Here is a 25,712-nt window from a genome sequence, read left to right as displayed (position 1 = left end):
TCATTTTCCGGAGACTTTTTATTTTCTTTCTGAGCTGCCTTGTTACCTTTGTTATTCATGGCAATTAATTAATTATTATTTATCTTCCTAGGCATCTACAGGAGTGGGTTCTGCAACAGGTTGATAAGAATAGGTCTTTCTTTTGTTTTCCAGCTGGTGTTGGTAGATTGTTTTATTTTCTCTTCAACTGCAGCCTTTTATTCTCTTTCACGCTGTAGTGTTGTATTTTCTCTGCACTGTTCTGGCTTGTCTCACAATGGGGAGATTTCCTGGAAGGTGGGCTTCTCCTCTGTGAACACGTCACCTGTGTCATAGGGCTTAGCTTCTGTTGGGAGATGTGGGGAGCTTCTGAAGTTCCAGATCTCTTCCTGCACCAGTTTCAGAGCCTGTGTGTTTCAGCGGCTCTGTTTACTCCTGTAGCGATCCACCCAGATAAGTGGAGACAGGGTCGGGTTGGTTAGCAGGAGGTCACGCAGAGAAATGCCGGCAACCACCAACACAGCCAATCCTGCAGCCAAGGCTCCTTACCCTTTGCAGGAACTAGTTTGGCTACAAGTCTGTGGCTGCGGGCCATAGTTCTCAGAACTGCAAATATTCTGTTCTTTTGATGGGACCCTGCTGTTGTTCTGCTTTTAGTGCTGAGTAGGTGGGGGTGGGGCAAAGTCTGGGAGGGTAGGGAGGGGTTGGCTAGTCTCCGTGCCTATGCCTTCTGTCCTTTGCTTGGTAGTGAGGGCTTAAACTGCCATTTTCACCCTTCTTTTCTCAGTCTTTGCTCCGAGGTCTCTGCCGTGAGTGTTGGTTTTAACTGTGCTATATGCTGATCCCTCAGAGGGGACTGTGGGCCATAAGGGGAGCGCTAGCAGACCGAATGCTTCCATCTCCCATAAATGCGGTAGCTCTGGAATTTAGGGGGCACGGAGCTCTGGTCTGTGTCCTGCACCTGCGTGGCCCGTGTCTCTGCACTTTGCCGTTCCCTCTCCCCCACCCCCAGCTCGCCCAATTTGCCCACATTTAGATGATATCAGTTATGTGTCTCTTAGACTTGCCTGTCTGCTATGCAGGGAGTCCTTTGTGGAATTATAGTTGCTCAAATTGTTGTAAATTCCAGGGGAGATTTCAAGAGGCTGACCTTACACCGCTATTTTTATGACGTTATGGCTTGTTTCCATATCTTTGCTGTTATGAATAACACTGCAATAAACATAGCGAGATATATATATATATATATATATATATATATATATATATATATATATAATTAGTATTTTGGATTTCTTTGGATAAATACCCAGGAGTGGAATGTGGAATTTGGGTCATTAGGTATTTCTATTTTGAATTTTTTGAGGAACCTCCATACTATTTTCCATAGTGGCTACTCCAATTTGAAGCCCTGTCGAGGATTCCCTTTTCTCCACATCCTTGCCAGCACTTGTTTGTTTATTTAGTGATGATAACCATTCTGACAGGAGTTAGGTGGTATCTCATTGTGGTCTTTATTTGCATTTCTCTGATGATTAGTGACATTGAGTATCTTTTCATATGTCTATTGGCCATCTGTATGTCCTCCTTAGAGAAATGTTTCTTCATGTCCTCTGCCCATGTTTTAATTGGGTTGTTTGGTTTTTTTGTGTTGAGTTGTATGTGTCTTTTATGAATTTTGGATATTAACCCCTTATCAGATGTATCATTGGCAAATATCTTTTCCCATTCAGTAGGATGTCTTTTTGTGTTGGTGATGCTTTCCCTTGCTGTTAAAAACCTTTTTTTTTAGTTTGATGTAGTCTCATCTGTTTATTTTTTCTCTTCCTACCCTTGCCCAAGGGGACATATCAGTAAAAAGTATTACTAAGGGTAAAGTCTGCAAGTTTGCTTCCTGTATTTTCTTCTAGCAGTTTTATGGTTTCGGGTGTTACATTTATGTCTTTAATCAATTTTGAGGTTTTTTTTGTAAATGGTGTAGGAAAGTGGTATGATTTCATTTTTTCCATGTATCTGTCCAGCACCATTTATTAAATAGACTGTCTTTATCCCATTGTAAATTTTTGCTTCTTTTGTCATTGGTTAAATGATCATATATGCATGAATTTATTTCTGAGCTCTCTATTCTGTTCCATTGATCTGTGTGTCTGTTTTCATGCCAATACCATGCCATTTTGTTTACTATAGCCTTGTAGTATGATTTGATGAGTGTGATACCTCCTACTTTGTTCTTCTTTCTCAGGATTGCCATGGCTAGTTGGGGTCTTTTATGGTTCCATATAAATTTCAGGATTATTTGTTCTACTTCTGTGAAAAATGTCATTGGTATTTTGATAGGGATTATGGTGAATCTGTATATTGCTTTGGGTAGTATTGACATTTTAACTATATTAATTCTTTATATTTGTGAGTATGATATATATTTTCATTTATTTATATCTTCTTTAATTTCTCTCTTCAATATCTTATAATTTTCTGAGTATAGGTCTTTTACTTCCTTGGTTAAACTTATTTCTAAGTATTTTATTGTTTTTGATGCAATTGTAAATAGGATTTTTTTCTTAATTTCTCTTTCTGACAGTTCATTATTAGTGTTATCAAATGCAACTGATTTCTGGATTGTAATTTTATATTTTGCTACTTTGCTAAATTCATTTATCTGTTCTAATAATTTTTTTGGTAGAATCTTTGAGGTTCTCTCTATATAGTATCATGTCATCTGCAAATAATGACAATTTTACTTCTTCCTTTCTAATTTGGAAGCCTTCTATGTCATTCTAATGTCTGATTGTTGTGGCTGGAACTTCCAGTACTATGTTGAATGAAATTGGTGAGAGTGGGGATTCTTGTCTTATTCCTGATGTTAAGTGAAATGCTTTTAGCTTTTTGCTCATCTCTTTTTTTGTAAAACAGATTATAGTGCCTTCACTCATTACTCACATGTTTGCTGTGAGGATCAAATGAAGCCAGCACAAAATGGAAGATACTGGCACTTTAGTGCATTATCTCATTCTCAGTTAAGGTCACCTTCATTGCCAGCTATCAGTCATTATCTTTTTTCACATCTTACTACTAAAGAAACAAAGTAACTCACCCATAAGTTTGCAAGTAGGGAGAAAATAAAAGGTAGGAGATTGGGGAATAAAAAAATAATGATACCTGAAAATTATAAATGCCACAAATTTGCAGCTGTTATAATTTATATTAGAATGATAAGACTAGTGTCCTCTACATTCTTGAGACAACAGATACTTGTTATCAGCAAACCAAACAGAATTTATTTTCCAGGGATCAAAAATGACATGTTAAATATTAATTCAAATTTTATGTTTGTTTTTATACAGTATGAATCTATTTCAAATATTAATGATTTCAAACAAAAGAAATCCAATTTTTCTTACAATTTCTCATTTTGTTAAAAGAAGTTTCTTTTATACAAATGCAAGTGATTAAAATGTATTACTAAATATAACCATATTATTGCATTAATGGATCCCTTTTACCTACTTTGCATGTATGGTAGTGTCTGCAGCAGTCAAACTCAGTTCTGAGTCTAAAACTTCAGATTTGGCGTGAATGGAAAGGTTAGGCTGGATAAACCCATCTTGGTTAGCCTTAATATTTCTTGCCTAATACATAATACATAATATATAAGCCTTTTACAATATGCCTTGTTTTATACAACCCATGATTCTGAAATGTATGCAAAATACATTTTTTTAAAAAAAAATAGTTATTTATAAATGCATTAGGGGAATTTACTATTTTAAGAATTCATATAATGGGTCTTTTTGTTAGGTTGAATTATTTGAAATTGCCAATATTTGAGCATTTTTGACTTACAGAAATGGCAATTGCTTGTGGTTCAGTGTAATAAAAAGTGAGGAACCATTCTTTCACCTTAAAACAGAATACATTTATATACATTTAGGCTAACATGAAATTTTTTCGAGACTGAGGAGGCAATGGACAAGTCAGCATTTTGGATATATGGATGAATTCAAATAATGCCCATTGATTGCTCTAGCTATGTCTTTGAGCAGTAATATATATTAATTAATACATTGGGAGATATAATATAAATAGAAAAATTCTTTTCTTTACAGTAAGTTTGCTATGATGAAAACATTCACTGTATTTTCCTAAAGATTAAATACCACGTGAGGCACCATAATGACACATTTGATTAAATGCATCTCCGTTTATGTTATCACTGGAAACTGTGAGGGGTTATGCTGCTATTTTAGTGCAATCTGTGCTGTATGCTTTAGTTAATGCTCAGTGAAAATCTGGGTCCCGTGGGGCAGTTTGTGATGAAAGAGAGTGGTTGTTTTCCAGGTGAGTAACCTAAACATAAATTAGTAATCTTCATCCAAATCAGTGATTAAAGAGCAGTTTCAAGCTCCTGAAATTTGGGTTGAGGAGGTAGGAATAGATTTGCAGACTGTTTGTTGATTAAATTCAGCAACAAGGCATTGGATATCTTGCTGTCACTGCTGTTTAAAGTGTAATCAGTTCTTCATTTATCCAGCCACTGACTTCTTAACTGTAAAGCACATTCAAATACTATTAGCACAAAAGGGAGAGGGAGACTTGTATCCTTAACAAATTCTGGGGTATATTGCCAGCCTCTGAGGAAGTCCACATCTGGCTACCAAGAATTAATATTTTAAAGGGTACATGGATTTTGGGTGTAGACTAAAGACACAACTTAAACCACCAAATCTAATAATATGAGAGTCACTTTGCATTTGGGAAAATATAATGCCCAAAGGGAAGTGTATGAGCTATCTGAGTCTTAGCTTACCTGCGGCTCTCTTCTGAATGGTACAGAATTCATCTGCCATCTCTTACAGTGTGCTGTTGTAACAGGTGTTCCAGAGTCAGCCTAGCTGCTAAGTTTAGCTCTGCATGTGGGGATTTTACACTTTACAGCCCCTTGGAGAGGGGAGTATTGGCAAATTACTGTATACAAAAGTAAAAAGCATTTGGGAATTTTACCACCAGGCTAGATTTAGATCAGAGTAAAGGGGCCGATCTAAATTTGTAACAGGCTAGAGAGAGCTGCATGTCTGGTGGAGGTGGCATTAACCTAATAGCTATTTCATTTCTCGCTTACCACCACTGCAGTTCCCGAGGGAGCACCCTGTGAAATTTGATGACCATCTTTTAGGTGCAAGAGAGAACTGTTTTGTTAAAGCAGGAAGAATTTAACACAGGTGTATTAGTTCTTTGGTGACAAGAATATGACCAGCCTTCTAATTTCTAATTTGTAAACAGAACTTATCTCCCTTGATTCTCATTTGGAACACTATTTTTTATAAAAAAATTAAATTCTTTCTCTACTACTGGCATATGAGGGCTACTTACGACAATGGAATTTTTCAAAATATATTTCTCCTATAGGTAATAAGTGAAACACTTCATCTTTTGGTAAGGATTAGGAAGGGAAGAGCATTATCTGGGAAAGAAAAATGTGAATGTGAGGACATTAATCTCAGTAAGGATTTGTTGCAGTATTGTTTAGTCCTTTCCTCCTTTGTTTCTTTGTTTTACTTACTCAGATTCAAAAGGAGTTCGGTGATGACTAAATAGCTCTCTGATCATTTTTCAGAAATAAAAACCCGGCATCGAGAGGCTTGAATGTTTCATCCAAAGCCACACTCATTCAACAACAGGGTACCAATATGATTTCATTTCTGCTTTAAACTACAGTTGAGTGTTCTTTGCTAAGGCTACCTTTAAATACAGCTCATATTTGTGTGCAACTCAATCCTAAAGCATGATCGGTAGGGAGAAAAAGGCAAAGGTTGATTGTCATGAGCACATTTTGACTTAATTTTCCCTTGGTTTTTGGGGGAGCTCATCATCCCAAATTTTCATAATACATCTGTCATTATCTGAGTTTTTAAAAGTCCAGTAATAGTAATAACACAGATGTGAAATGCACATTTTACCTCTCTAGATGAATTTGTTGACTGGAAACATCTTTCTGCAAACTTACTCTTTAAACTGAAACAGTTTCTTGAAAAGTTTTCTTTCATTTGGGACAAACTCAATGGCCTAGAAGATAAAATCACTTCCCCTTTGGGAAAGGTTCATGGTCCCTTCCATTAATCTCTGACGTGATTTAGCTTCATATCAGCAGATGTGATTATTTAGGGTCCAAGTACTAAATTAGAACTTATCCTTTTCTTGGGGTAACTTCTTTGAACAATCAGCCCTTTCAAAGGCAAATTTTCCTTGTTCTTGGAGCTTCCAAGGATCCTGTATTTCTTTACAACAGCTGCATATGAATTTCTGTGGTCTCAGGTTTGCTCAAGGCGCAGGCACTCTTTGGTTACTATAGAAACCTGCCCTCCCAACCAGCTGTCATTTCCCATATTCCTGGCAAAGAATGAGTCTTAAACCTGTTAGATATCCCAAGCAGAGTCAAGATAAAGAATAACACAAAGAAAACATGAACAATTTTTTGTTAAAGGAACAACTTAACTTCCTACATGCAGTGCAACAAAGTAAGCTTTCCTGGACATCAACATACAAGGGTTTACTGAGCTCCCCTACAGCTCTCTTCATCCTGGCTTTAAGGAGTGGGGATTCGACTCTGCATCTCTACATCTGTGAATTGAAGAACATTTTCTGTGCTCTCCGAGGTGACGGGTGAGATGACATGTTTGAGCCGAAGGAGCATTGTGAAGAGCAGGAAGAGGAGAATGGCCAGGAGGCTCAGGAATAAGCCCACATACATGTATAGGTTGGAATACTTATCTGAAGTGGTGTCAACCTCTGTTGCCAGGGTGGGGAAATGGGCCCGCCCAGTGAGATTTCCATGGTACTTGAAAATTATCTCTGTCATCACTCAAGACTTGAGTCGGTACCTGTTTCTATTCGATTTCTATTGCCCTTGAGGCATTCCACAGTCACTTAGGCTGTCTCTGAATATATTGGAGGTTTTCTAGCAATCTCATACAAAGCAATCACGACCAGAGCCAAGTCAGTAGTGCACAAGCAAGAAAATGGGGATGTTCTAATTTCGCAATTGCCACACCTTCTCTGTCCTCCAGAACAGCAACCCCTCCCAAATAGGTTTTGTCAGAACTTCTCAATCATTTTTAAAAAATACATAAATCATTTGTTTTCCATGGTCCTACTCTTATAATAATAAAAATAAAAATGGTGAAATTGCTTATAATACTGGTATGGGGACTGAGTATTAAATCAGACTTTTACTCTGTTTTGGTGGGAGAAAGGATTCTGTTTTACCTACAACTCATCTAAATATGCACACTAATTATGTGGATTTAGTTGGGTTCTTCCGTGAAACTTTCTAAAGGCTTTTGTATACTTCAGGCTTAGCATATCTGAGTTTTCAGCTTTCTTGTCTTTCCATATCTCCCCTAAGGATGGAGCTTGTAAAGTTCCTGCTCAGCTGTCACAGCTTAAGGGCTGTAAGTCTAGAGGATGTGTTTTCTACAGCTTTGTTGACATGCCTCTCTGTAGGCTGGAAGGAAAGTGTTGTCAGACCTGGTAATTCTCAGATGAAGGAAGTCTCAGAGATGCTGACAGCAGTAGATTTAGGCTCAGAAGATTTGACTCAAGATCCTTCAACAGATTTATTTTCCTGAAAGTCAAGAACAAAAATAAAAGATTCAAGTATCTAAGAAAAACAGATGGCAATTTCTTTGAAGTAAAAATTGACAGAAACATTGAATAAAAGTTTGCTATGGGCAAATTAGTTTTAAAATAATATCCTGAGTTTTCATCATTTTGAATGTTTTTTCTTCTATGTGGTAAATAACTATTTTTAAAAGATTTTTATTAAAATGTAGCTAACATACAATATTATATTAGTTTCAGGTGTACATTGTAGTTATTCAAAGTGTAAATAACTATGAAAAGGTTAAAGAAAATGTCAGATTACTGAACAGCAGCTAATAACTAAGCTACTGTGTTTTCTAAACTAACTTATAAGATTTACCTGTGGTACTTATTAAAACACAGACCCTTGGCTCCAACTTAGATGCTCTGAATCATTAACCTCCACAGTAGGGGCCTGGACACCACTCTAGAATGTCACATGTTTCTTGGTCTAAGGTGGGGTCTAAGCACTGATATTTTTTAAAATGTGACTCTAAAAATATAGGTAGGATTGAAAACTACTGCCTCTAGTTTCCAGGAAAGCCTAACAATGAACTAAAGAAGACCTAAATTTAAGGATTCGTTTTCAAACTCCAGGTCACAGTGCCATGGGTCACTTTAACAAATCACGGAATTTTCAGGAATGCAGGCTTCCCCCAATTTTGTTTTTGTGTTCTAGCTGTCTCATTTATGTCTGTGGGGGGCTGAGAATACACTCCCCCCAGTATTTGTAGATCAGAAGGAATTAAGAGGGTATATCTGTTCTGAGCAAGTAACTGCAGGTTTCATTATTGATGAAGACAGAACCTTGTCTTTATTGGCAAAAACATTCCAGTGTATATGAGTTCAGACAATTAAGTTTGTGAACTTTTTGAAATGATGTTGCTAACCTTTTTTGGTATCAGAGGGATTATTCATTATGAGTTTGTGCCAACTAGACAGTTAACCAGGTTTACTATTTGGAATTACTGAAAATGCTGTGTGAAAAATTTAGATGACCTGAACTTTTCACCAACAATTCATGGCTCTTGCATCATGACAATGCACCAGCTCACACGGCACTGTCTGTGAGGGAGTTTTTAGCCAGTAAACAAATAACTGTATTGGAACACCCTCCCTACTCACCTGATCTGGTCCCAATGACTTCTTTCTTTACCCACAGATAAAGGAAATATTGAAAGGAAGACATTTTGATGACATTCAGGACATGAAGGGTAATACAATGACAGCTCTGATGGCCATTCAAGAAAAAGAGTTCCAAAATTGCTTTGAAGAATGGACTAGGCACTGGTGTTGGTGCATAGCTTTCCAAGGGGAGTACTTCGAAGGTAACCATATTGATATTCAGCAATGAGGTATGTAGCGCTTTTTCTAGGATGAGTTCACAAACTTAATTTTCAGACCTCATAAAAAGGGTCAAGTAATTACTGTTGAAGTCTTCCAGAATGATTTAGGTTGCTATTCTAAACATGAATTTTGAATATGGCTGAATAAAATAAACAACATAAACCACCATCACCTGTCAAACTTCTATGTGCCACAGTAGCAAAGAGCTGACGATGTAGCCTAGTTCTGTCACTTGTTAACATACTCAAGGAGAGTTAACACGTTGCGTACTGATCACAAGAATCTTCACGAGGGATTTAAACCCCGCCGTACGCAACGTGTTAATAGAAATAGCTCCAATCACATTACTCTTCCTATGATCTTGAATTTTGACCCCAGCCTGGGAGCACTTTAGCTTAAAGTTTATATTCACTAACCTACTTTCTGTAATCTGCATGATTCTTGGTTTACCTACCTATAGTCCCTACCACCCATGCAGAGCCACCTGGTTCACAAAAAAACTGGGTATCTTTCTACTGTCTTAGGAGCAGTGGTCTAGGAGACATTTTTTGCAATACTTAAAGGTACATCTACTTTGATATCTGATTCAGTAACAAATGGAAAAGACAATCACAGTAGGTATCCTTTAGTTTCCTAGAAATACTATGCCCCAAAGGCAATGGTTCACCTGAGTAGCTTGTTACAAATTCAGATTTTTAGGGTCTGCTCTTGGGAGCTCCTTCTCCCCGAACCACTTGGTTTTTGACCTTGCTTGTTCTCCCTAATCCAGTTTTGTCTCAAGAGTGTGGAGCCCTAACATCGTTTAAAATGTAGATTCCTAGGTCTTTCCCCAGGCCTACTGAATTCTAATATCTTTGATCAAGGCCCAGGAATATGCATGCTAAGCACAAGCTTTTGAGGTGATTCTTTGCACACTGAGCTTTGAGAGTTAACTATTAGTTTTTCTATCTAGACATTTCAGCTAAAAACATAGATAATCTGCCTTATTGGTTGTTTGGGGGCCCTACTCAGGAAGATGTTAAGAAAATTTGCCTTCATTGGCTGATGTTAGTTTTTTTTTCTTTTGTTTTGTTCCCTCACATGACAGACTGCATGTGAGGTGATGGTTAGCTTAGGGTTAAGAAAATTCTCCCTTGTCTCATTCCCGCAGGGATGATATGAGGTCTTTTTGTCTGTTTTGCCTGCATCAGCAGGTGAGGTAGAGAAGTAACTAAGTTATATCAGAAAGACATGACAGGGACATTGCCAGGCTTTGGAAGGCCTTGGGCCAATGGTCCCAAGCAAGAACAGTAGGTATTGTTTGTCCAAATAAACTGGCCCTGCAGCTGAATAGGCAATATTTTTATCACAGTAACTGCCGAACCCTCCTGGAACTGGCCATTACTGGAGGAGGCAGCTTGGCTCTAGGGTACATCTGAAAAATATATATAAGACAGACCTCAGTTGGCAGTGTAATTTTCATTACTTGTCATAGGTGATTTTTCATCATTCTAACATTTTGGAAACTTGTATGCAGCATGCAGTTTACAACATCAGGAGACGCCCTGACTTTCAGCTGCAGACCTGGTGAGGTCTGGCTGGTTCCCAACCTCTCCAGGGTTGTTCCCCACGGTTAGCCTTCTTGAGAACTTGTTAGCATTTTGGGAAACTTGTATAAAGCTTGCAGCATCAGGAGATGCCCTAACTTCCAGCAACAATAAAAACAGCAACAGCAGCAGCATTCTTGGGAACTTGTTAGCATTTTAAAAACTTATATGCAGCTTGCAACATCAGGAGACACCTCAGTTTTCCAGCCATGGACCTGACAAAGTTCTTATTCCTGACCTTTCCACTGTTGTTTCCCCACAGTTTGGTGAGCTTTTGGCATCTATTGTAATAGTTGTTATCCTATAGAATTTATTACTGCTTTTGGATGCTCCCTATTAACTTTCTTTGTATATTTAGCCAAATGATATTTGATCAACTGTAAACATGTGTTGGGATCTCTTAAACTTATATGTATGTATACTCCTTTGGCATGACATTGTCAATGTATATAGTTTAGTATTAACCACCTTCACTTTCTGTCATTAGCACATTTTTTTGATTGCCTTTGTCTTTTGCTATTATAGTGCGAAATAAATTGATTAGATATTGCTAAATAAATTAATTAGTCCTTCTCTAGTGAATACTCCCCTTTCTTTTCCCCGTTCGTCATTACACCTACTTAAAAAAAACTATCTAAAACAGTGTTATTGGTTGAATTGTTCCCCCAAAAGATATGTTGAAGTCCTAACACCTGGTACCTGTGAATGTGACCTCATTTTGGAAATAGGGTCTTTGCAGATAAAATTAAGTCGACTCATTAGGTCGACCCTAATCCAATATGACTGGTGTCGTTATAAGAGAAGACAGAGACATACAGAGAGAAGACAGAGGCAGAGATTGGAGTGCTACATCTACAAGCCAAGGCATGCAATTTAAAAAGTAACTTATGAGCTACATGTGTGAAAAATCTTATCTTTGAGCCAGCACTACCTTTAACGAAAGGAGCTTCAGGGAGAAGAGGTGGTGTGGAGGGAGGCTGCTCGGACAGGCAACATTTAATAAATGGTAGGTGTTTCTTCACAGGTGTTTTTCCATGGGTGTTATTAAGTAAGCAAATCAACGAGGCCCTGGATACACCTATGATGACAATATGCCATTAACCAAGGAGTATGACTTATCCAAATCTGTGTATTTGAGATCCACAGGAGATTTAAAAGACCTTATAATACTATAGTGGTTCCTCCCAATTGGCTTGCACTAGCAGTGAGTGTTTCTTTTCCTTCCAAGGATTGACATACCACTATATTCTCGCTGGTGGCTGGGTTGGAGACACAGGAAGCAGGAGCCACAATCTGCTATCTGTTTCTCTGTCAACCAACCAACCCCCTAGCATAGCCACGGCAGTTATATTAGTGGCTAATGGCTAACTGGTTACAGCCGATGGCCATCTACTACCCAAGCCAGCACCTTTCCACGTGAGGTCAAGAGCCTGGAAACTTCTCTTCTGGCTCTGTCCCCACAATCACTTATTAAGCTTTTTGAAAAAATATGTATGTATATGCCTGGGTACTTCCTTCAGAGATTCTGATTCAGTAGGTCTGTATGGGTCATGAACATCTGTAGTGCTTAAAGTTCCACAGGTGATTTTGATATGCAGCCAGGGCTGAGAAGCACCACTCTGCAAACAGAATGGAGCACTTCAGATTTAGGACTCTGACAGTCCCGGGCAGCCCACACAGAGGTGTTTTTTTTTTTTTTTTTTTTTGGTTGTTTATTGTTTGTTTTTCTTTAATCTCAGCCGTCCACCTTTAAGATGGAAAATAATAATTTATGACATCTGCTTATGCTCCCTGTCTCATTCTACTACCAATTCTCCCCAGAAATAATCAATACTCTAAATTTTGTTAATCATTACCTTGCTTTATTTACACACACACAAACATACACATACACACCTATGCCTAAGTAATATGTTGTTTAGTTTTGTTTTGAAGTTTATAAAAAAGAGTCAAGCTGTATGTCATCTTCTTCAATTTGCTCTTTTTATTTATAACTATTCTAACAGGATGAAAAAGGAATAAAGTATTGGAAGACCACATATGGCCTTGAGGCTCCTTATTGCCTTTGGACTTTATTCTCCTTAGCTTGGCATTCAAGGCTGTCAATACTCTTCTCCTGGCTGGCCTCAATTCCCTCTACTCTCCTTTACAACCAAACTGTAATGTTCACTGTTACCCAATTCCCTGCCTCCATGCTGTTGTTTGACCAATTCCTTACATCTTCATGGATCACTGCTTGGGGAAATGCTACAATCCTTCATGGTTCAGCTCATGAAACTGACCTTGATTTCCTATCCAAATCCTAACTCCCACATGCTTTGTATCTCTTCTAGAGGAATTAAATTTGCCTAATATTGTAAATATCTATTTGATGTGTTTTTTCCCCAAGCTGTAATTTATAAACTCCTTCAGGATCTTTTCCAACATTCTATCCCTTTGTGGGGACAGAGCCAGGAGAGCAGTATCCAGGCTCTCACCCTCACATGCAAAGGTGCTCACTCAGGTAGTAAATGGCCATCAACTGTGATTGGATGGCCATCAGCTGTGGCTAGCTGGCCAGCAGCTGTAACCAGTGAGCCATTGGCCGCTAATATAACTGCTGTGGCTATGCTAGCAGCAAATGGGGGGCTAGCAAGAAGATGGTGGCTGGTCTAGCAAGAGCGGATTGCAGTTAGCATGGCAGATTGCAGCTAGCAAGTGAGGTTGGTTGGCAGAGAGAAGTGGACAGCGGATTGCAGATCATGTGGCTCCTGCTTCCTGTGTCTCCAACCCAGCCGCCAGCGAGACTATAGTGGTATGACTTCCCAATGGCTCCATTTATGTTCCTTTTTGGCCTCACCATGTCCTGCGTTCTTATGTGGGGAGTGGGACCAGAGATCCCGCATGACACCCTGCATGACACCCTTATATAATTGTGCTTGCAGTTGCTGCTCCATAATTGTTTACTAAATGCATGGATATGATTGAAGAAATGCACTTAGCACTGACAATTTGAAGAGAAGCACAGTCTTATCTCTGATGTTAATATAGCTTGGGGAAGAACCTGAAACTCCCTTTTCTTTCTATTCACCTCACCCACTCCTCTATCTTTTACTGTGCAAAGAAGACTAAATTCCTGATTATAATAGGGAATTAAGGAATAATCACTTTCTTCGAAACTTTTCTCTTAAATTACTATTTCAGTTACACGATGTTAAAGGAAAACTAGATGGGATGGGTCTACAGCCTTAAATTTTAGAAAGTTCAGTTGTGTCTATAGATGATTTTCAGTAACAGTTGATACGACAGTTTCTTCCTCCTATACAATCAACCCTGAATTTTCATTAGGTCTGAATATTTATTAAATATTTGTTAGAATTATATAAAGCTTGGAGAAGCTGTAAACAACAATGATCTCACATACAGTTGTCAATTTCTTTAAACATTTCATTTGAAGTTTTGGAAAACTAATCATATCTTTCCTGAAACCTCTATAGTCTGCAGGACACCAAACACCCTGGTCAATTCAGACAGGTCTATCGATTTAATTCTTTAAATCTATTAAGGACTTCCAAATGAATAAATGAAAAAGTATGCATTGGGGAATCCTCTTTGTTAGTTTGGTCCTGTATCTGTGACAAGTTCTCATAAAAGCTCCCTGAACAAGATTGCCATAGTTCTCTTTGCTAACTAATCAATGAGTTGTATAGATAATGTAATTGCTCCAATAAAAGCTCTGCACCATTTGGAAAGAAAAACAAACACGAAATTAAAAAAAAAAAGAAATTCTATTGATTATGAAGAATCTGCTTTTTGTTGGAAGACAGAATTTTAGTATCCTGCAGTCCTTTCTGGAAAACTGATAAAAATCAGTCTCTAGTCTTTGTAAAAATGGTTGAAAACTGTCGAAGGATAAGGTGGAGTCTCAGGGATAGGAAAAGGGTTAAGGAAGTAGGAAAAGAAAGGAAGAAAAATAGAAGGCAAGGGGTGAAGAGGGAAGGAGTGAAATGTGAGGAGAAAAATGATTAGTGATTTGGGAAGTGGATAAGAGGTGGGAGGAAATGAGTGATTAAGGGGTAGAGATGAAGATAGGGAAGCAGAAAAACATTGGGAAAGAAGGGAGGAAGAAAGGAAAAAGGGAGGGAAGTTTGGGGGAATGGCAAAATGAAAGAGATTAATTTAATAATTGGCCAATGTCCAACATTAGCCTCAACATCTGATTTACTTCACTTCTAATATAAATCAAAATACCCACAAGTAATATGAATACACCTTTGGTTTTCTGATTGCATGTTTTGATATTAACTTGGTAAATAAAACCCTTAGTAATAAATAATAATAATAACCTTTAGTGTTTTGGTATGGACACTGAAATGCCAAGTCTTTGGTAATGTTTGGCATCAGTATAGTATGTATAACCTTACAGAAGCAAAATAACATACACACCCAGATCATGAAATTTTCGCCTTAAAATGAGAAGGGGACGTGGAGCATTCTCCATCCAGCAACCCTTTTCCTTGGATAAAGCTTGTTGCTAGTAAGAGCAATAAAGTTCTGCTTGGATCTTGAAAACCAGATTGACATTTATTCAGCAAAACTTTGAGTGCCAACCGAAGTACCAGACACTCTGGTAAGTCCTTGGGATATAGAGATAAATGTAACTTGATCCCTGTTTTGGTACTCAAGTAGCACCTAGAAGTTACTTTTGCTTTTTATTTAACATGATCAAGTTCTGAAAACACTGGTAATTTTACATTTTTCTGCATTGCACCTGCCTATATAATTCCAGAGCTGAAATCCCACCAAATAGCTAAGGAAAATGATCAGTGGAACAATTCAGAAGAGAAAGTCAAAATTATCAATTGTAACAGCTTTCAGGAGTTAATGCACTCTGTTTGTATTTATCAGCCCAGTGTGAGGGAGAGAAAACTAAGGGGAGGAAGGAGCTGTTAGAGTATCTAGTTCCACATCAGCCTATGAAAAAACAATTCCAACAGCAAGTGTTTCTTTAATGGCTGGAGCCATTAAGTAATAAGCTTTCTCAAGTGGGAGTTGCTGTATTTTCTACAGCAGATGGTACGTGTTTGTCACACCTGCCAATAAATAAAATAATGCCGCTCATTTCACCATGAATAATATCATAAGATTGTCAAATCTCTCTTACCTTTCATGGCTCACAGGATGAATTGGTTGGCCGTTTAAATCTCCCTTTTGAAGCTTGCAACAACAGGCAACTTGTTCAGGAACATCTCTGGAATATCTGGAAAATAGAATGAAAGACTTGCTTTGCTAGAAGAAGCAGGACTATGTTCATGCAAAGTATGCTTTCTCTTTCATCTTCCTAAAGAGTCAGACCTTTCCAGTGCAAAACAGAAAAGCACCTTCTATTATTAGTTACTTAAGATGCCAGTTGCCTCTTAACAGCTTCAGAGTGTAGTTTCCGATGCCTTGCTCCTTATAAATGCCAAAGAGCCAAGAGAAGTGACTGTTTTGGATGTGTATATACCCTCTGGAACACTTGAATGGAAACAGCGTTGAATAAAGACCCTAGTTATTCTTTCACAGGCAAGAGTTTAGAGTATGTGGGAAAGGTAGTGATTCAGCTCTGCTCTGCCTTAGCTGTGTGGAGCCCTAGAGGGAGGAGATTAGAGAGAAGCTGAGAAGCCAAGTTTGAATAAGTCTTCCACTTTAACCCCTTCAAGGCTTCTTCATGAATCTGGAGGATTAGCAAATGCTCCCTGTCTTTGTAAAAAGCTTCTTCATGTGTCATTTAAGAAGATCAGATCTCTTGCTCAAGTAAAGAGGTTTTTCATTCTATGTCTTATATATGCTTAGAATTAAATCCAAAACATGCCAGGATATAGTGGTATTTAAATAATTCAATCTTTCCAAACAGAATGTGTGCATATGTATGTTCCTAGTTTTGGGAAACTTTTTTTTTTTAGGCACCAATTGAATAATTTTACTTTGAATTTTTTGTGGAAATTTAATATCGGTCTTAGAATCTATGTCTCAGTTTCTGGTTGGGAGTCTATGCTTTAGATAGAATATCTTTGAAGAAGGCATATCTATCCAGGGCATATGTTCCATTATAAATGATTTATTCATTTGTAGTTTAAATGCCCTTACTGAGACGTCATCAAAATGGCAGCCTGAGGTGAGCCTCTGGAAATCTCCCCTGGAATTTAAAACAAATTGAACAACTGTAACTCCACAAAGGACTCCCTGCACAGCAGACAGGAAAGACGAAGAGGCTCACTAGTGAATTCACCTAAAGGTGGGAAAATTGCACGAGCAGGGGAGGAGGAAAGGGAGAAGTGCGGAGACGGAGCCGCGCAGGTGCAGGACACAGACTTAGCTCAGTACTCGGAGCTCGCTGCATCCAGGAGCTACTGCAGCTGCAGGAGAGCGAAGAACTCAGACTGCTAGGGCTCTGTTTATGGCCCTCAGGGCTGAGGGGACAGCATATAACACGGCTGAACCCAATGCACACAGCAGAGACCTTGGAGAAAATACTGAGGGAAGAAGGCTGAAAATTGTGATTTAAGCCCTCACTGCCACAGAGAACAGAAGCCTAATGCACTGAGACTAGCCAACTCTCTGTACCCTCCAAGAGCGCACTATACCCCCACCTGCCCAGTGCTAGAAGCAAAGAGTAGCAGTGTCAGATGGAAAGAACAGAATATTTGCAGTTCTGAGAACTGTGGTCTGCAGACACAGATTCGCAGCGCAACTAGTTCTGGCAAAGGGGAGGAAGCTGTGGAAGCAAGACTGGCTGTGGTGTTGGTCCCCGCCATTGCTCTGGGCCACCTCTCACAACTCACCCTGCCCTTGTCCCCACCTATCTGGGCAGATCCCTGCAGGAGTAAACAGAACTGCTGAAACTCACGGGCTCTGAATCTGGTACAGGAAGAGCTTTGGAACTTCAAAAGCTCTCGACATCCCTAAAGGGATGCGACGCACTATGACCCAGACGAACTGTTAACAGAGGAGAAGTCCACCTTCCAGGGAATCCCCCCATTGTGTGAGAAGCTGGAATAGTGCAGAGGAAACATAACACCACAGTGTGAGAGAGAAAAAAGTGCTGCAGTCAGAGAGAAAATAAAACATTCTACCAACAAGTACTGGAAAACAAAAGAAAGACGTCTTCCTATCAACCTGTTGCAGAACCCACTCCTGCAGATGTCTAGTAAGAGAAATAATAAATCACTAATTGCCATGAATAACCAAGGCAACAAGATAGCTCAGAAAGAAAGTGAAAAGTCTCCAGAAAATTAAGTTAAAGATATGGAAATATGTGACTTAAATGACACAGAATTCAAGATTGCAGTTCTCAAAAAACTCATCAAGATGCTAGAAAATACAGAAAGGCAGTTTAGTGAACTCAGAAACACAATCAAAGAAAAACATGAGCGTTTTATGAAAGAGATTGAAATTTAAAAAAAGAACCAAATAGAATTTCTGGAGATTAAGAACTCAATAGAAGAAATTAAGAATGAAATTGCCAGTTTAGGAAGTAAAGTTGACCAGAAGGAGGAAAGAATCAGTGACATTGAAGATCGAAAGCTGGAAATGACACTGATGGAAGAAGAAAGAGATTTGAGACTTAGGAGAAATGAAAGAACTCCACAAGAACTTTCTGACTCCATCAGAAAGAGCAATATAAGAATAATGGGCATATCAGAAAGAGAAGAAAGAGAGAAGGGAAAGGAGAGTGTATTCAAACAAATAGTCGACAAGAAATATACAACCTTGTGGAAATAACTGCATACTCAAATCCAAGAAGCAAATAGAACACCAACTGACTCTGGGTGGTGAACATACAATGGGATCTATAGATGATGTAATACAGAATTGTACACCTGAAATCTATGTAATTTTACTAACAATTGTCACCCCAATAAATTTTAAAAATAAATTTTAAAAAAAGGAGATTTTTAAAGGAAATTGAACAAGACACAAAGAAACGGAAAGACATTCCGTGCTCATGAATTGGAAGAATCAACATAGTTAAAATGACCATATTACCCAAAGCAATATACAGATTCAATGCAATCCCCATGAAAATTCCAATGGCATTTTTTAAACAAGTAGAACAAAAAATCATCAGATTTGTTTGGAATCACAAAAGACCGCGAATAGCCAAAGCAATCTTAAGAAGAAAGAACAATGCTGGAGGTTTCACACTCCCTGACTTTAGCTTGTACTACACGGCTACAATAATAAAAACAGCATGGTATTGGCAGAAAAACAGACACGTAGACCAATGGAATAGAATTGAGAACCCAGAAATAAACCCGCATAAATATGGACAGATAATTTTTACAAAGAAGGAAAAAACATACAATGGAGAAAAGACAGCCTCTTCAATAAATGGTGCTGGGAGAACTGGAAAGCTATGTGCAAAAGAATCATACTGGACTGCTATCTCTCACATGTACCAAAATTAATTCAAAACGGATGAAAGACTTAAGCATAAGACCTGAAATAATACACTGCACAGAAGACAGCATAGGTACTAAACTTATAGATCTTGGGTTCAAAGAATATTTTATGAATTTCACTCCAAAGACAAGGGAAGTAAAAGCTAAAATAAATGAATGGGACCATATCAAACTTAAAAGCTTCTTCACAGCAAAAGAAACCATCGACAAAATAAAAAGGAAACCAACTGAATGGGAGGAGATTTTTGCAAACAGTGCCTCTGATAAGGGGCTAATATGCAAAATATACTAGGAACCCATGCAACTCAACAACAGAAAAACAAACAACCCAATTGAAAAATGGGTAGAGGATCTGAAGAGACATTTCTCCAAAGAGGACATACAAATGGCAAATAAACATATGAAAAAATGCTCAACATCACTAATCATCAGACAAATGCAAATCAAAACCACAATGAGATATCACCTCACCCCAGTTAGAATGGCTATCATCAACAAGACAAATAGTAACAAGTGTTGGAAAGGCTGTGGAGAAAAAGGAACCCTCATACACTGTTGGTGGGAATGCAGACTGGTGCAGCCGTTATGGAAGGCAGTGTGAAAGTTCCTCAAAAAGTTACAACTAGAATTACCATATGACCCAGTAATCCCACTCCTAGGTATCTACTCAAAAAATCTGCAAACATTTATCCATAAAGACACGTGTGCTCCAATGTTCATTGCAGCTTTATTTACAGTGGCCAAAACATGGAAACAACCAAAATGTCCTTCAATAGTTGAATGGATAAAGAAGTTGTGGTATATGTACACAATGGAATACTATTCGGCGGCAAGAAAAGATGAAATAGGACCATTTGTGACAACCTGGATGGATCTTGAGATTATAATGCTAAGCGAAATAAGTCAGACAGAAAAAGCAGAGAACCGTATGATTTCACTGATATGTGGTATATATGATAATCTAATGGGCTTTCCTTTGTAGGTTACCGTCTTCGTTTCCCTGGCTGCCTTGAGGATTCTTTGTCATTGATTTTAGACAGCTTGAATACAATGTGCCTTGGAGAAGTCCTGTTGGGGTTGAGGTAATTAGGTGTTCTATTTGCTTCTTGGATTCGAGGATCCAGTTCTGTCCACAAGTTTGAGAAGTTCTCATCAACAATTTGTTTGAATATATTGTCTGTTCCCCTCTCTCTTCTCCTTCTGGTATGCCCATTATTCTTATATTGTTCTTTCTGATGGAGTCAGAATGTTCTTGTAGAGTTCTTTCATTTCTTTTAAGTCTCTTTCTTCTTCCATCTGTGTAATTTCCAGCTTTCGATCTTCGATGTCACTGATTCTTTCCTCCATCTGGTCAACTCTACTACCTAAGCTGGTTATTTCATTCTTAATTTCTTCTATTGAGTTCTTAATTTCTCAATGGAGAAAAAAGAGAAGTAAAAACACTCTAATTAATATACTCAGAGATTCAAGAAAACATTGCATTTATATAACATAAATAATCTATTTGAAAATAAATAAGAAAACAAGAAAAATCTCTTGAAATAAAAATATATGATGGCTGAGATAAAAACCAAGGGAAGAGTTGGAGAGAGAGTTGAGAGAATATCAAAGAAAGTAGCACAAAAAGACTGAAAGATGGAAAATGAAATTGAAAGAAATATAATACATAGGGGAGTAAACCCAGGAGATTCAACATTTGGCTAATAGGAGTTCAAGAGAGAACAAAGTAGAGAGAATTATCAATGAAACAATGCAAGACAATTTTTCAGAGTATACTCTTGTGAAATTTTAGAATACAAAGTATACAGTTATCGTCAAAGCTTCTGGAGAGGGGAAAAGCAGGTAACCTACAAAGAAATCAGAATGATATTGACATCGTGACTTCTTATCAGCAATCTCATAGGTGAGACAACATTGGAACAATGCTTTCAAAGGCTGATGGAAAATGACTTTCTTCAACACAGCTTAACTATCATCAAAGTGTGAGAATAGAATAAAAGCATTTTCAGATGTGAGATGACTTCCAAATTTTATCTGCATCAAACAATTTTTTTTTTGAAGGTATGAATTTCTTTTTTTTTTTAGCAGGACTTTATTGGGGAACAGTGTGTACTTCCAGGACTTTTTTCCAAGTCAAGTTGTTGTCCTTTCAATCTTAGTTGTGGAGGGTGCCGTTCAGCTTTAAGTTGTTGTCCTTTCAGTCTTAGTTGTGGAGGGCGCAGCTCAGCTCCAGGTCCAGTTGCAGTTGCTAGTCGCAGGGGGCGCAGCCCATCATCCCTTGTGGGAGTCGAGGAATCGAACTGGCAACCTTGTGGTTGAGAGGACACACTCCAAACAACTGAGACATCTGGGAGCTCAGTGGCAGCTCAGCTCAAGGTGCCATGTTCAATCTTTAGTTGCAGGGGGCGCTGCCCACCATCCCTTGCGGGACTCGAGGAATTGAACTGACAACCTTGTGGTTGAGAGCCCACTGGCCCATGTGGGAATCTAACCGGCAGCCTTCAGAGTTAGCATGGAGCTCCAACCGCCTGAGCCACCAGGCCGGCCCTGCATCAAATTTAAAAGTAAAAGAAGCTGAGGATTTCATCCAGCAAAAAATAGGAAATAAACAAAGAAAAAGACATGAATTCTTTTTTTTTATTTATTTTTTAAATTTATTGGGGTGACAATTGATCAATTCTTGAAAAGAGTGTGTCCAACCCAGGGAAGCAGTGAAGTTCCAGGATGGTAGCTGTGGAGTAAGTCTAGAGAGAAACTGGAACACAGTGGAATCCGAAGTTGGAGGCCTCTGGGAGGTAAGTTTCCAGAAAAAAGTTTCCATTCATCAGTTATGATGGAGACTTTGAAAAGAAACCAACAAACAAACTGAGAATATGATACAGGCAAATAGTACACAGTGGGGGGAAAAGCTACTAGAAACTCCAGGAAAGAAATGAAAAAGCTGGACAAGAAAATATATGTAATCTGATTCTCGGTCCTCAAGTGAACACCATGTACATAGTCACAATAAAGTAAACACTGGTAACTGATTTTAACTTTCAGGTTAACCTACAGACAAAGTACAGGAGACTCAATTGTGATTATAGAAAGAAGAAAATGAAACACAGATAAAAAAAATTGGGGAGGTATAAGGAAGAGTGTCAAAGGAACATGTGATAAAAGCACTAAACCCATAATATGTAAAACTCAAGGCAATTGATAGAGGAATCAAAATAAGTATACAATTATGTTGGATGAAAGAGAGGGAAGAGGCAATGATATAACTGAGACCAAGTGATATAAGCACTTTTTGTAGAGATAAGAGGAGATAACTACTAGAAAAAACAGCTAACCAAGTAATGGGTTATCCTGGAGAGCATAAATATGGGATGTGGCATGGTGGAGCAGAAGTCTGTCACTTTGCATCATAACCCTCCTGTTTTAAGTCTTAATCCTGTGTGTGTATTGCTTTGATAAATACTTCTTAATTATTTAAGAAAGTAAGCTATTTGTTTTTTTCGGGTTTTTGTCCAATGAAGATGGCCACCATGGATAATGGAATTTAGATCAGGAAACTATCAATTAACAAGCATTTGTTTGACACTTATGTGCCTAGCACACTGCCCAGTGTTAAAGAAGTTCTAAGAGAGTTTAAAACATAGTCTCTGTCCACAAAGAACTTGAAATCTAGTTGGGCAAAGCAAACCAGTACATGAAACAATTAGAGGTTGAAAATATATACGTTGTAAAATGCTGAATTGTTAGAATACTAAATTATGCCCCCTAGCAAATATAGCAGCAGGGAGATGAAATCAGTTTGGATTGAAATTGGGGGAGTCGTCAGGTAGAGCTGGGGTTGTTTCTGGCCTTAAATGATGAAAATAATGGGAATAGGTCTTGAAGGGAAAGGCAACATGTACAATGGCTTAGAGATTTATTTTTTCTACTTATGTATTTATTATTAGGTAGAAATTTTTATCCTCTCTAATATCACTAAAAAACTCTTTCTCTTTAAATCTCCCTAATATAACACCTTTTTCTGAGTGGGTTATTTTTTCTTGCTGAGAGTGCAGTAAATTTTCTGTCACTTTGCAGGATGGGAACTGCCATTTACTAAATGAGCTCTTCTCTATTATGTGATCCTTTGGTGCCAAGTCTTAATAAAGACAGATGGGTTTCCCCCACTGTGCTGCTGCTTCCCATCTCAAGCTGATTAGTATGAGCCTGAGAGCCTGACACTGTCATTGTCAAGTAACATAAAAGGTTTCATCCTTATTTATTGCTATAGTTTCATTACTAGGGGAAAAGTATCAAGTAAGAAACAAAGGATTTAAAACAATTTCAACAAAACCAGGCTGTCTGAGCAAATTAAAACCTTCCTTCCACATTTTCTGTTCTTTGGTGGCAGACAGTGAAGGTGGTGAGGTGATTAGTGTTGTTTAGGTTAAATTTAATTAATAGGAACTCACAGCATAATGTTCCATGAAGAATGTATATGTTAAAAACCATGTGGTGTGTTTGCTTTGGCAGCACATATACTAAAATTGGAACGACACAGGTAAGATTAGCATGGCCCTCACAAGGATGACAACACAAATTCATGTAGCATTCCACATTTTTTTTTCCACATAAAGATGATGGTCCTCCATGCATTTAAACTGGTGCCCTCAACAGAAATCATGCTGGAAGGAGGTCTTGGCCCCTTAGATCAGACAGGCAGAAATTTTTGATTGCAGGCTAGATAGGGTGGACGCCCCATCTCAGCCTGTAGCAGCTACAGAAGTCTGATCTCCCCTCTCTCAACAACCCACGTGATTTTGGGTCTGAAAATCTCTTAAGGGGGATTTATGAGGCAGGATAGTAGCCCAGGGAAATTGACAACCTCCTCCAGGGCGGATACCTCACTGGTTACACAAGTAACAAGTGTCTGTAACCAGCACCTGCAGCTGGAGGAAAACAAGAACCAGTCTCATCCATCTGGGCTAATCCCTATGACCTGACCTTATTTTGCATCTCCAGAGACCCTGAGGGAAATTGATCTGCCCCTCAGATCTGATTTTATGGCTCCATTCAGCTTCTAACACTTTAATGTGAATGAGTTTATCTGACTGTGTGTATGTAATTTTTTTTTAGCGTAACATCAATTTTTTTTCTTTTGTTTAAATTTTCAATTATGAAATCTATACTGTAATTTATATGTATGAAATCTATAATACTTATGAGTATATATAATACATGCATGTTGTTTAAGTAATAATAAAATGAGCATCTACCTGCCCACTATCCAACCTAAGAAATAGAACATAACGCAAAGTCTTTGAAGTATTTTGGGTGTTCCTTTCTCCTCTCCAGAATTAACCATGATTCTGAATTTTGTGTTTGTCATCCACTTGACTCTTTATTTATCTCTAAACAATCTGTTTAGGTTTTATGCATGTTTTATCTTTACATACATTGAATTCAGTCTGTATATATTTTTCTGAAACTTTTTTTTGCTCAATATTATGTTTTTGTGATTCATCCATGTTGATGTGTAGGGCTACAGTTTATTAAGTATTTTAACTGTACTCTATAGTCTAGATACACCAAAGTATACACCTAAGTATTTTACTGTATAGATACACCAAAATTTATCCATGCTGTCAGATTGCTTATTTTGGATTAAAAAACCTTTTTTAAAACATATAATGCATACTGATAATTTAAAAAGAAAACCTTAAGCAATATGTAAGCATACAGTGAAAGTCCTCTCCAATCTTCCCCCTCACCATTATAGAAGTAACCACTGTTAGCAGTTTAGTTTTCATAGCTCTAGACTTTTTCTATGCACAGGTTGTGGTCTGGTGTGTGTGTGTGTGTGTGTGTACACATATGAGGAACAGCATTCTACATACATTGTTCTGCAATTTGCCTTCATTCAACCGCATACTATGGCTAGCCCTCTGTGTCATTACTTACATACTGTGTTTCCCTTAAAAATAAGATCTAACTGGAAAATAAGCCCTAGCATGATTTTTCAGGAGGCCATCCCCTGAACACATAAGCCCTAATGCATCTTTTGGAGCAAAAATTAATATAAGACCCGGTCTTATTTTCAGGGAAACACGGTATTTACCTTGTATTTTTAAATATATTCCCTTTATTCCTTGGTATGTATGTAGCTTAAATTATTTAACCAATATACTACCAATGAATACTGGGTTGTTCAAAGTTTTGCTATTATAACAACACTGCAATGATTGACCTTACATATACGTATCTGCATAGAAAAGTGGAATTGTTGGTTTGAAGATATTCAAACTTAAAAATTTTATTGATACAGCTAATTGCCTTCCAAAAAAGGGTCACCAATTTATACTCTCACCCACAGTGTATTGGTACAATCCTTTTCCACATGCTCCCTCCAGTGATGCATAGAAACTGATAGTTAATTTTTTTTTTGCTTCTGATTATAAAAGGACTACACTTAATTTGTATAATAGATAAAGTTGGGAAAAAATGGAAGAGTATTAGTAAAAAGTTAAAATATTCTGTATTATTATTCATCAGTAAGAACCATCATTACCCGTTTGGTGTAGTTAACTTTCACTCTTCTTTCTTTTTGTACATTGATGGTATTTGACATTCAAGATAAATATGTCCTAAGACATTGACAACTCCCCAAAGTCTTCAATACATGTATAACATATTTTACTCACAAAACAAAATTTTTACATTGACTGTAGTTCTTTCACTGAAATTTTTAAATTAATTTTATTTT

At 37.9% G+C, this 25,712-nt stretch overlaps 1 protein-coding gene, 1 long non-coding RNA gene and 1 other non-coding gene across 3 annotated transcripts in view; 2 read left to right on the top strand and 1 right to left on the bottom strand.

Annotated features, from left to right (window-relative positions):
* The window catches only part of LOC141569671 (uncharacterized), a 127,388-nt gene extending 116,283 nt beyond the window's left edge, over positions 1-11,105 (top strand). Inside the window, exon 5 of the long non-coding RNA XR_016020105.1 lies at positions 8,780-11,105. This is a non-coding gene — a long non-coding RNA (uncharacterized LOC141569671). The remainder of the gene's footprint in view (positions 1-8,779) is intronic.
* On the bottom strand, positions 4,012-6,923 carry SERTM2 (serine rich and transmembrane domain containing 2). Its single transcript, XM_074323868.2, has one exon. It carries the CDS (start codon positions 6,833-6,835, stop codon positions 6,563-6,565), a length of 273 nt encoding a protein of 90 aa, XP_074179969.2. The 5' UTR covers positions 6,836-6,923; the 3' UTR covers positions 4,012-6,562.
* A 12,361-nt stretch (positions 11,106-23,466) lies between the features above and the next one.
* Positions 23,467-23,572, top strand: LOC141569767 (U6 spliceosomal RNA). Its single transcript, XR_012493567.1, has one exon. It is a non-coding gene; the product is annotated as a U6 spliceosomal RNA (small nuclear RNA).
* The last annotated feature ends 2,140 nt before the right edge of the window (positions 23,573-25,712 follow it).

This window comes from Rhinolophus sinicus, chromosome 18 (assembly GCF_057876585.1).
Source record: "Rhinolophus sinicus isolate RSI-liver-muscle chromosome 18, RSI-T2T, whole genome shotgun sequence".
Classification (NCBI taxonomy): domain Eukaryota; kingdom Metazoa; phylum Chordata; class Mammalia; order Chiroptera; family Rhinolophidae; genus Rhinolophus; species Rhinolophus sinicus.
Note: the sequence above shows the minus strand (reverse complement) of the source record. Positions and strands in the feature narration are given on the sequence as shown.

Coding starts and splice junctions, on each gene's coding strand:
- SERTM2 (XM_074323868.2), bottom strand. CDS start 6,835: ATGACAGAGATAATTTTCAAGTACCATGGAAATCTCACTGGGCGGGCC.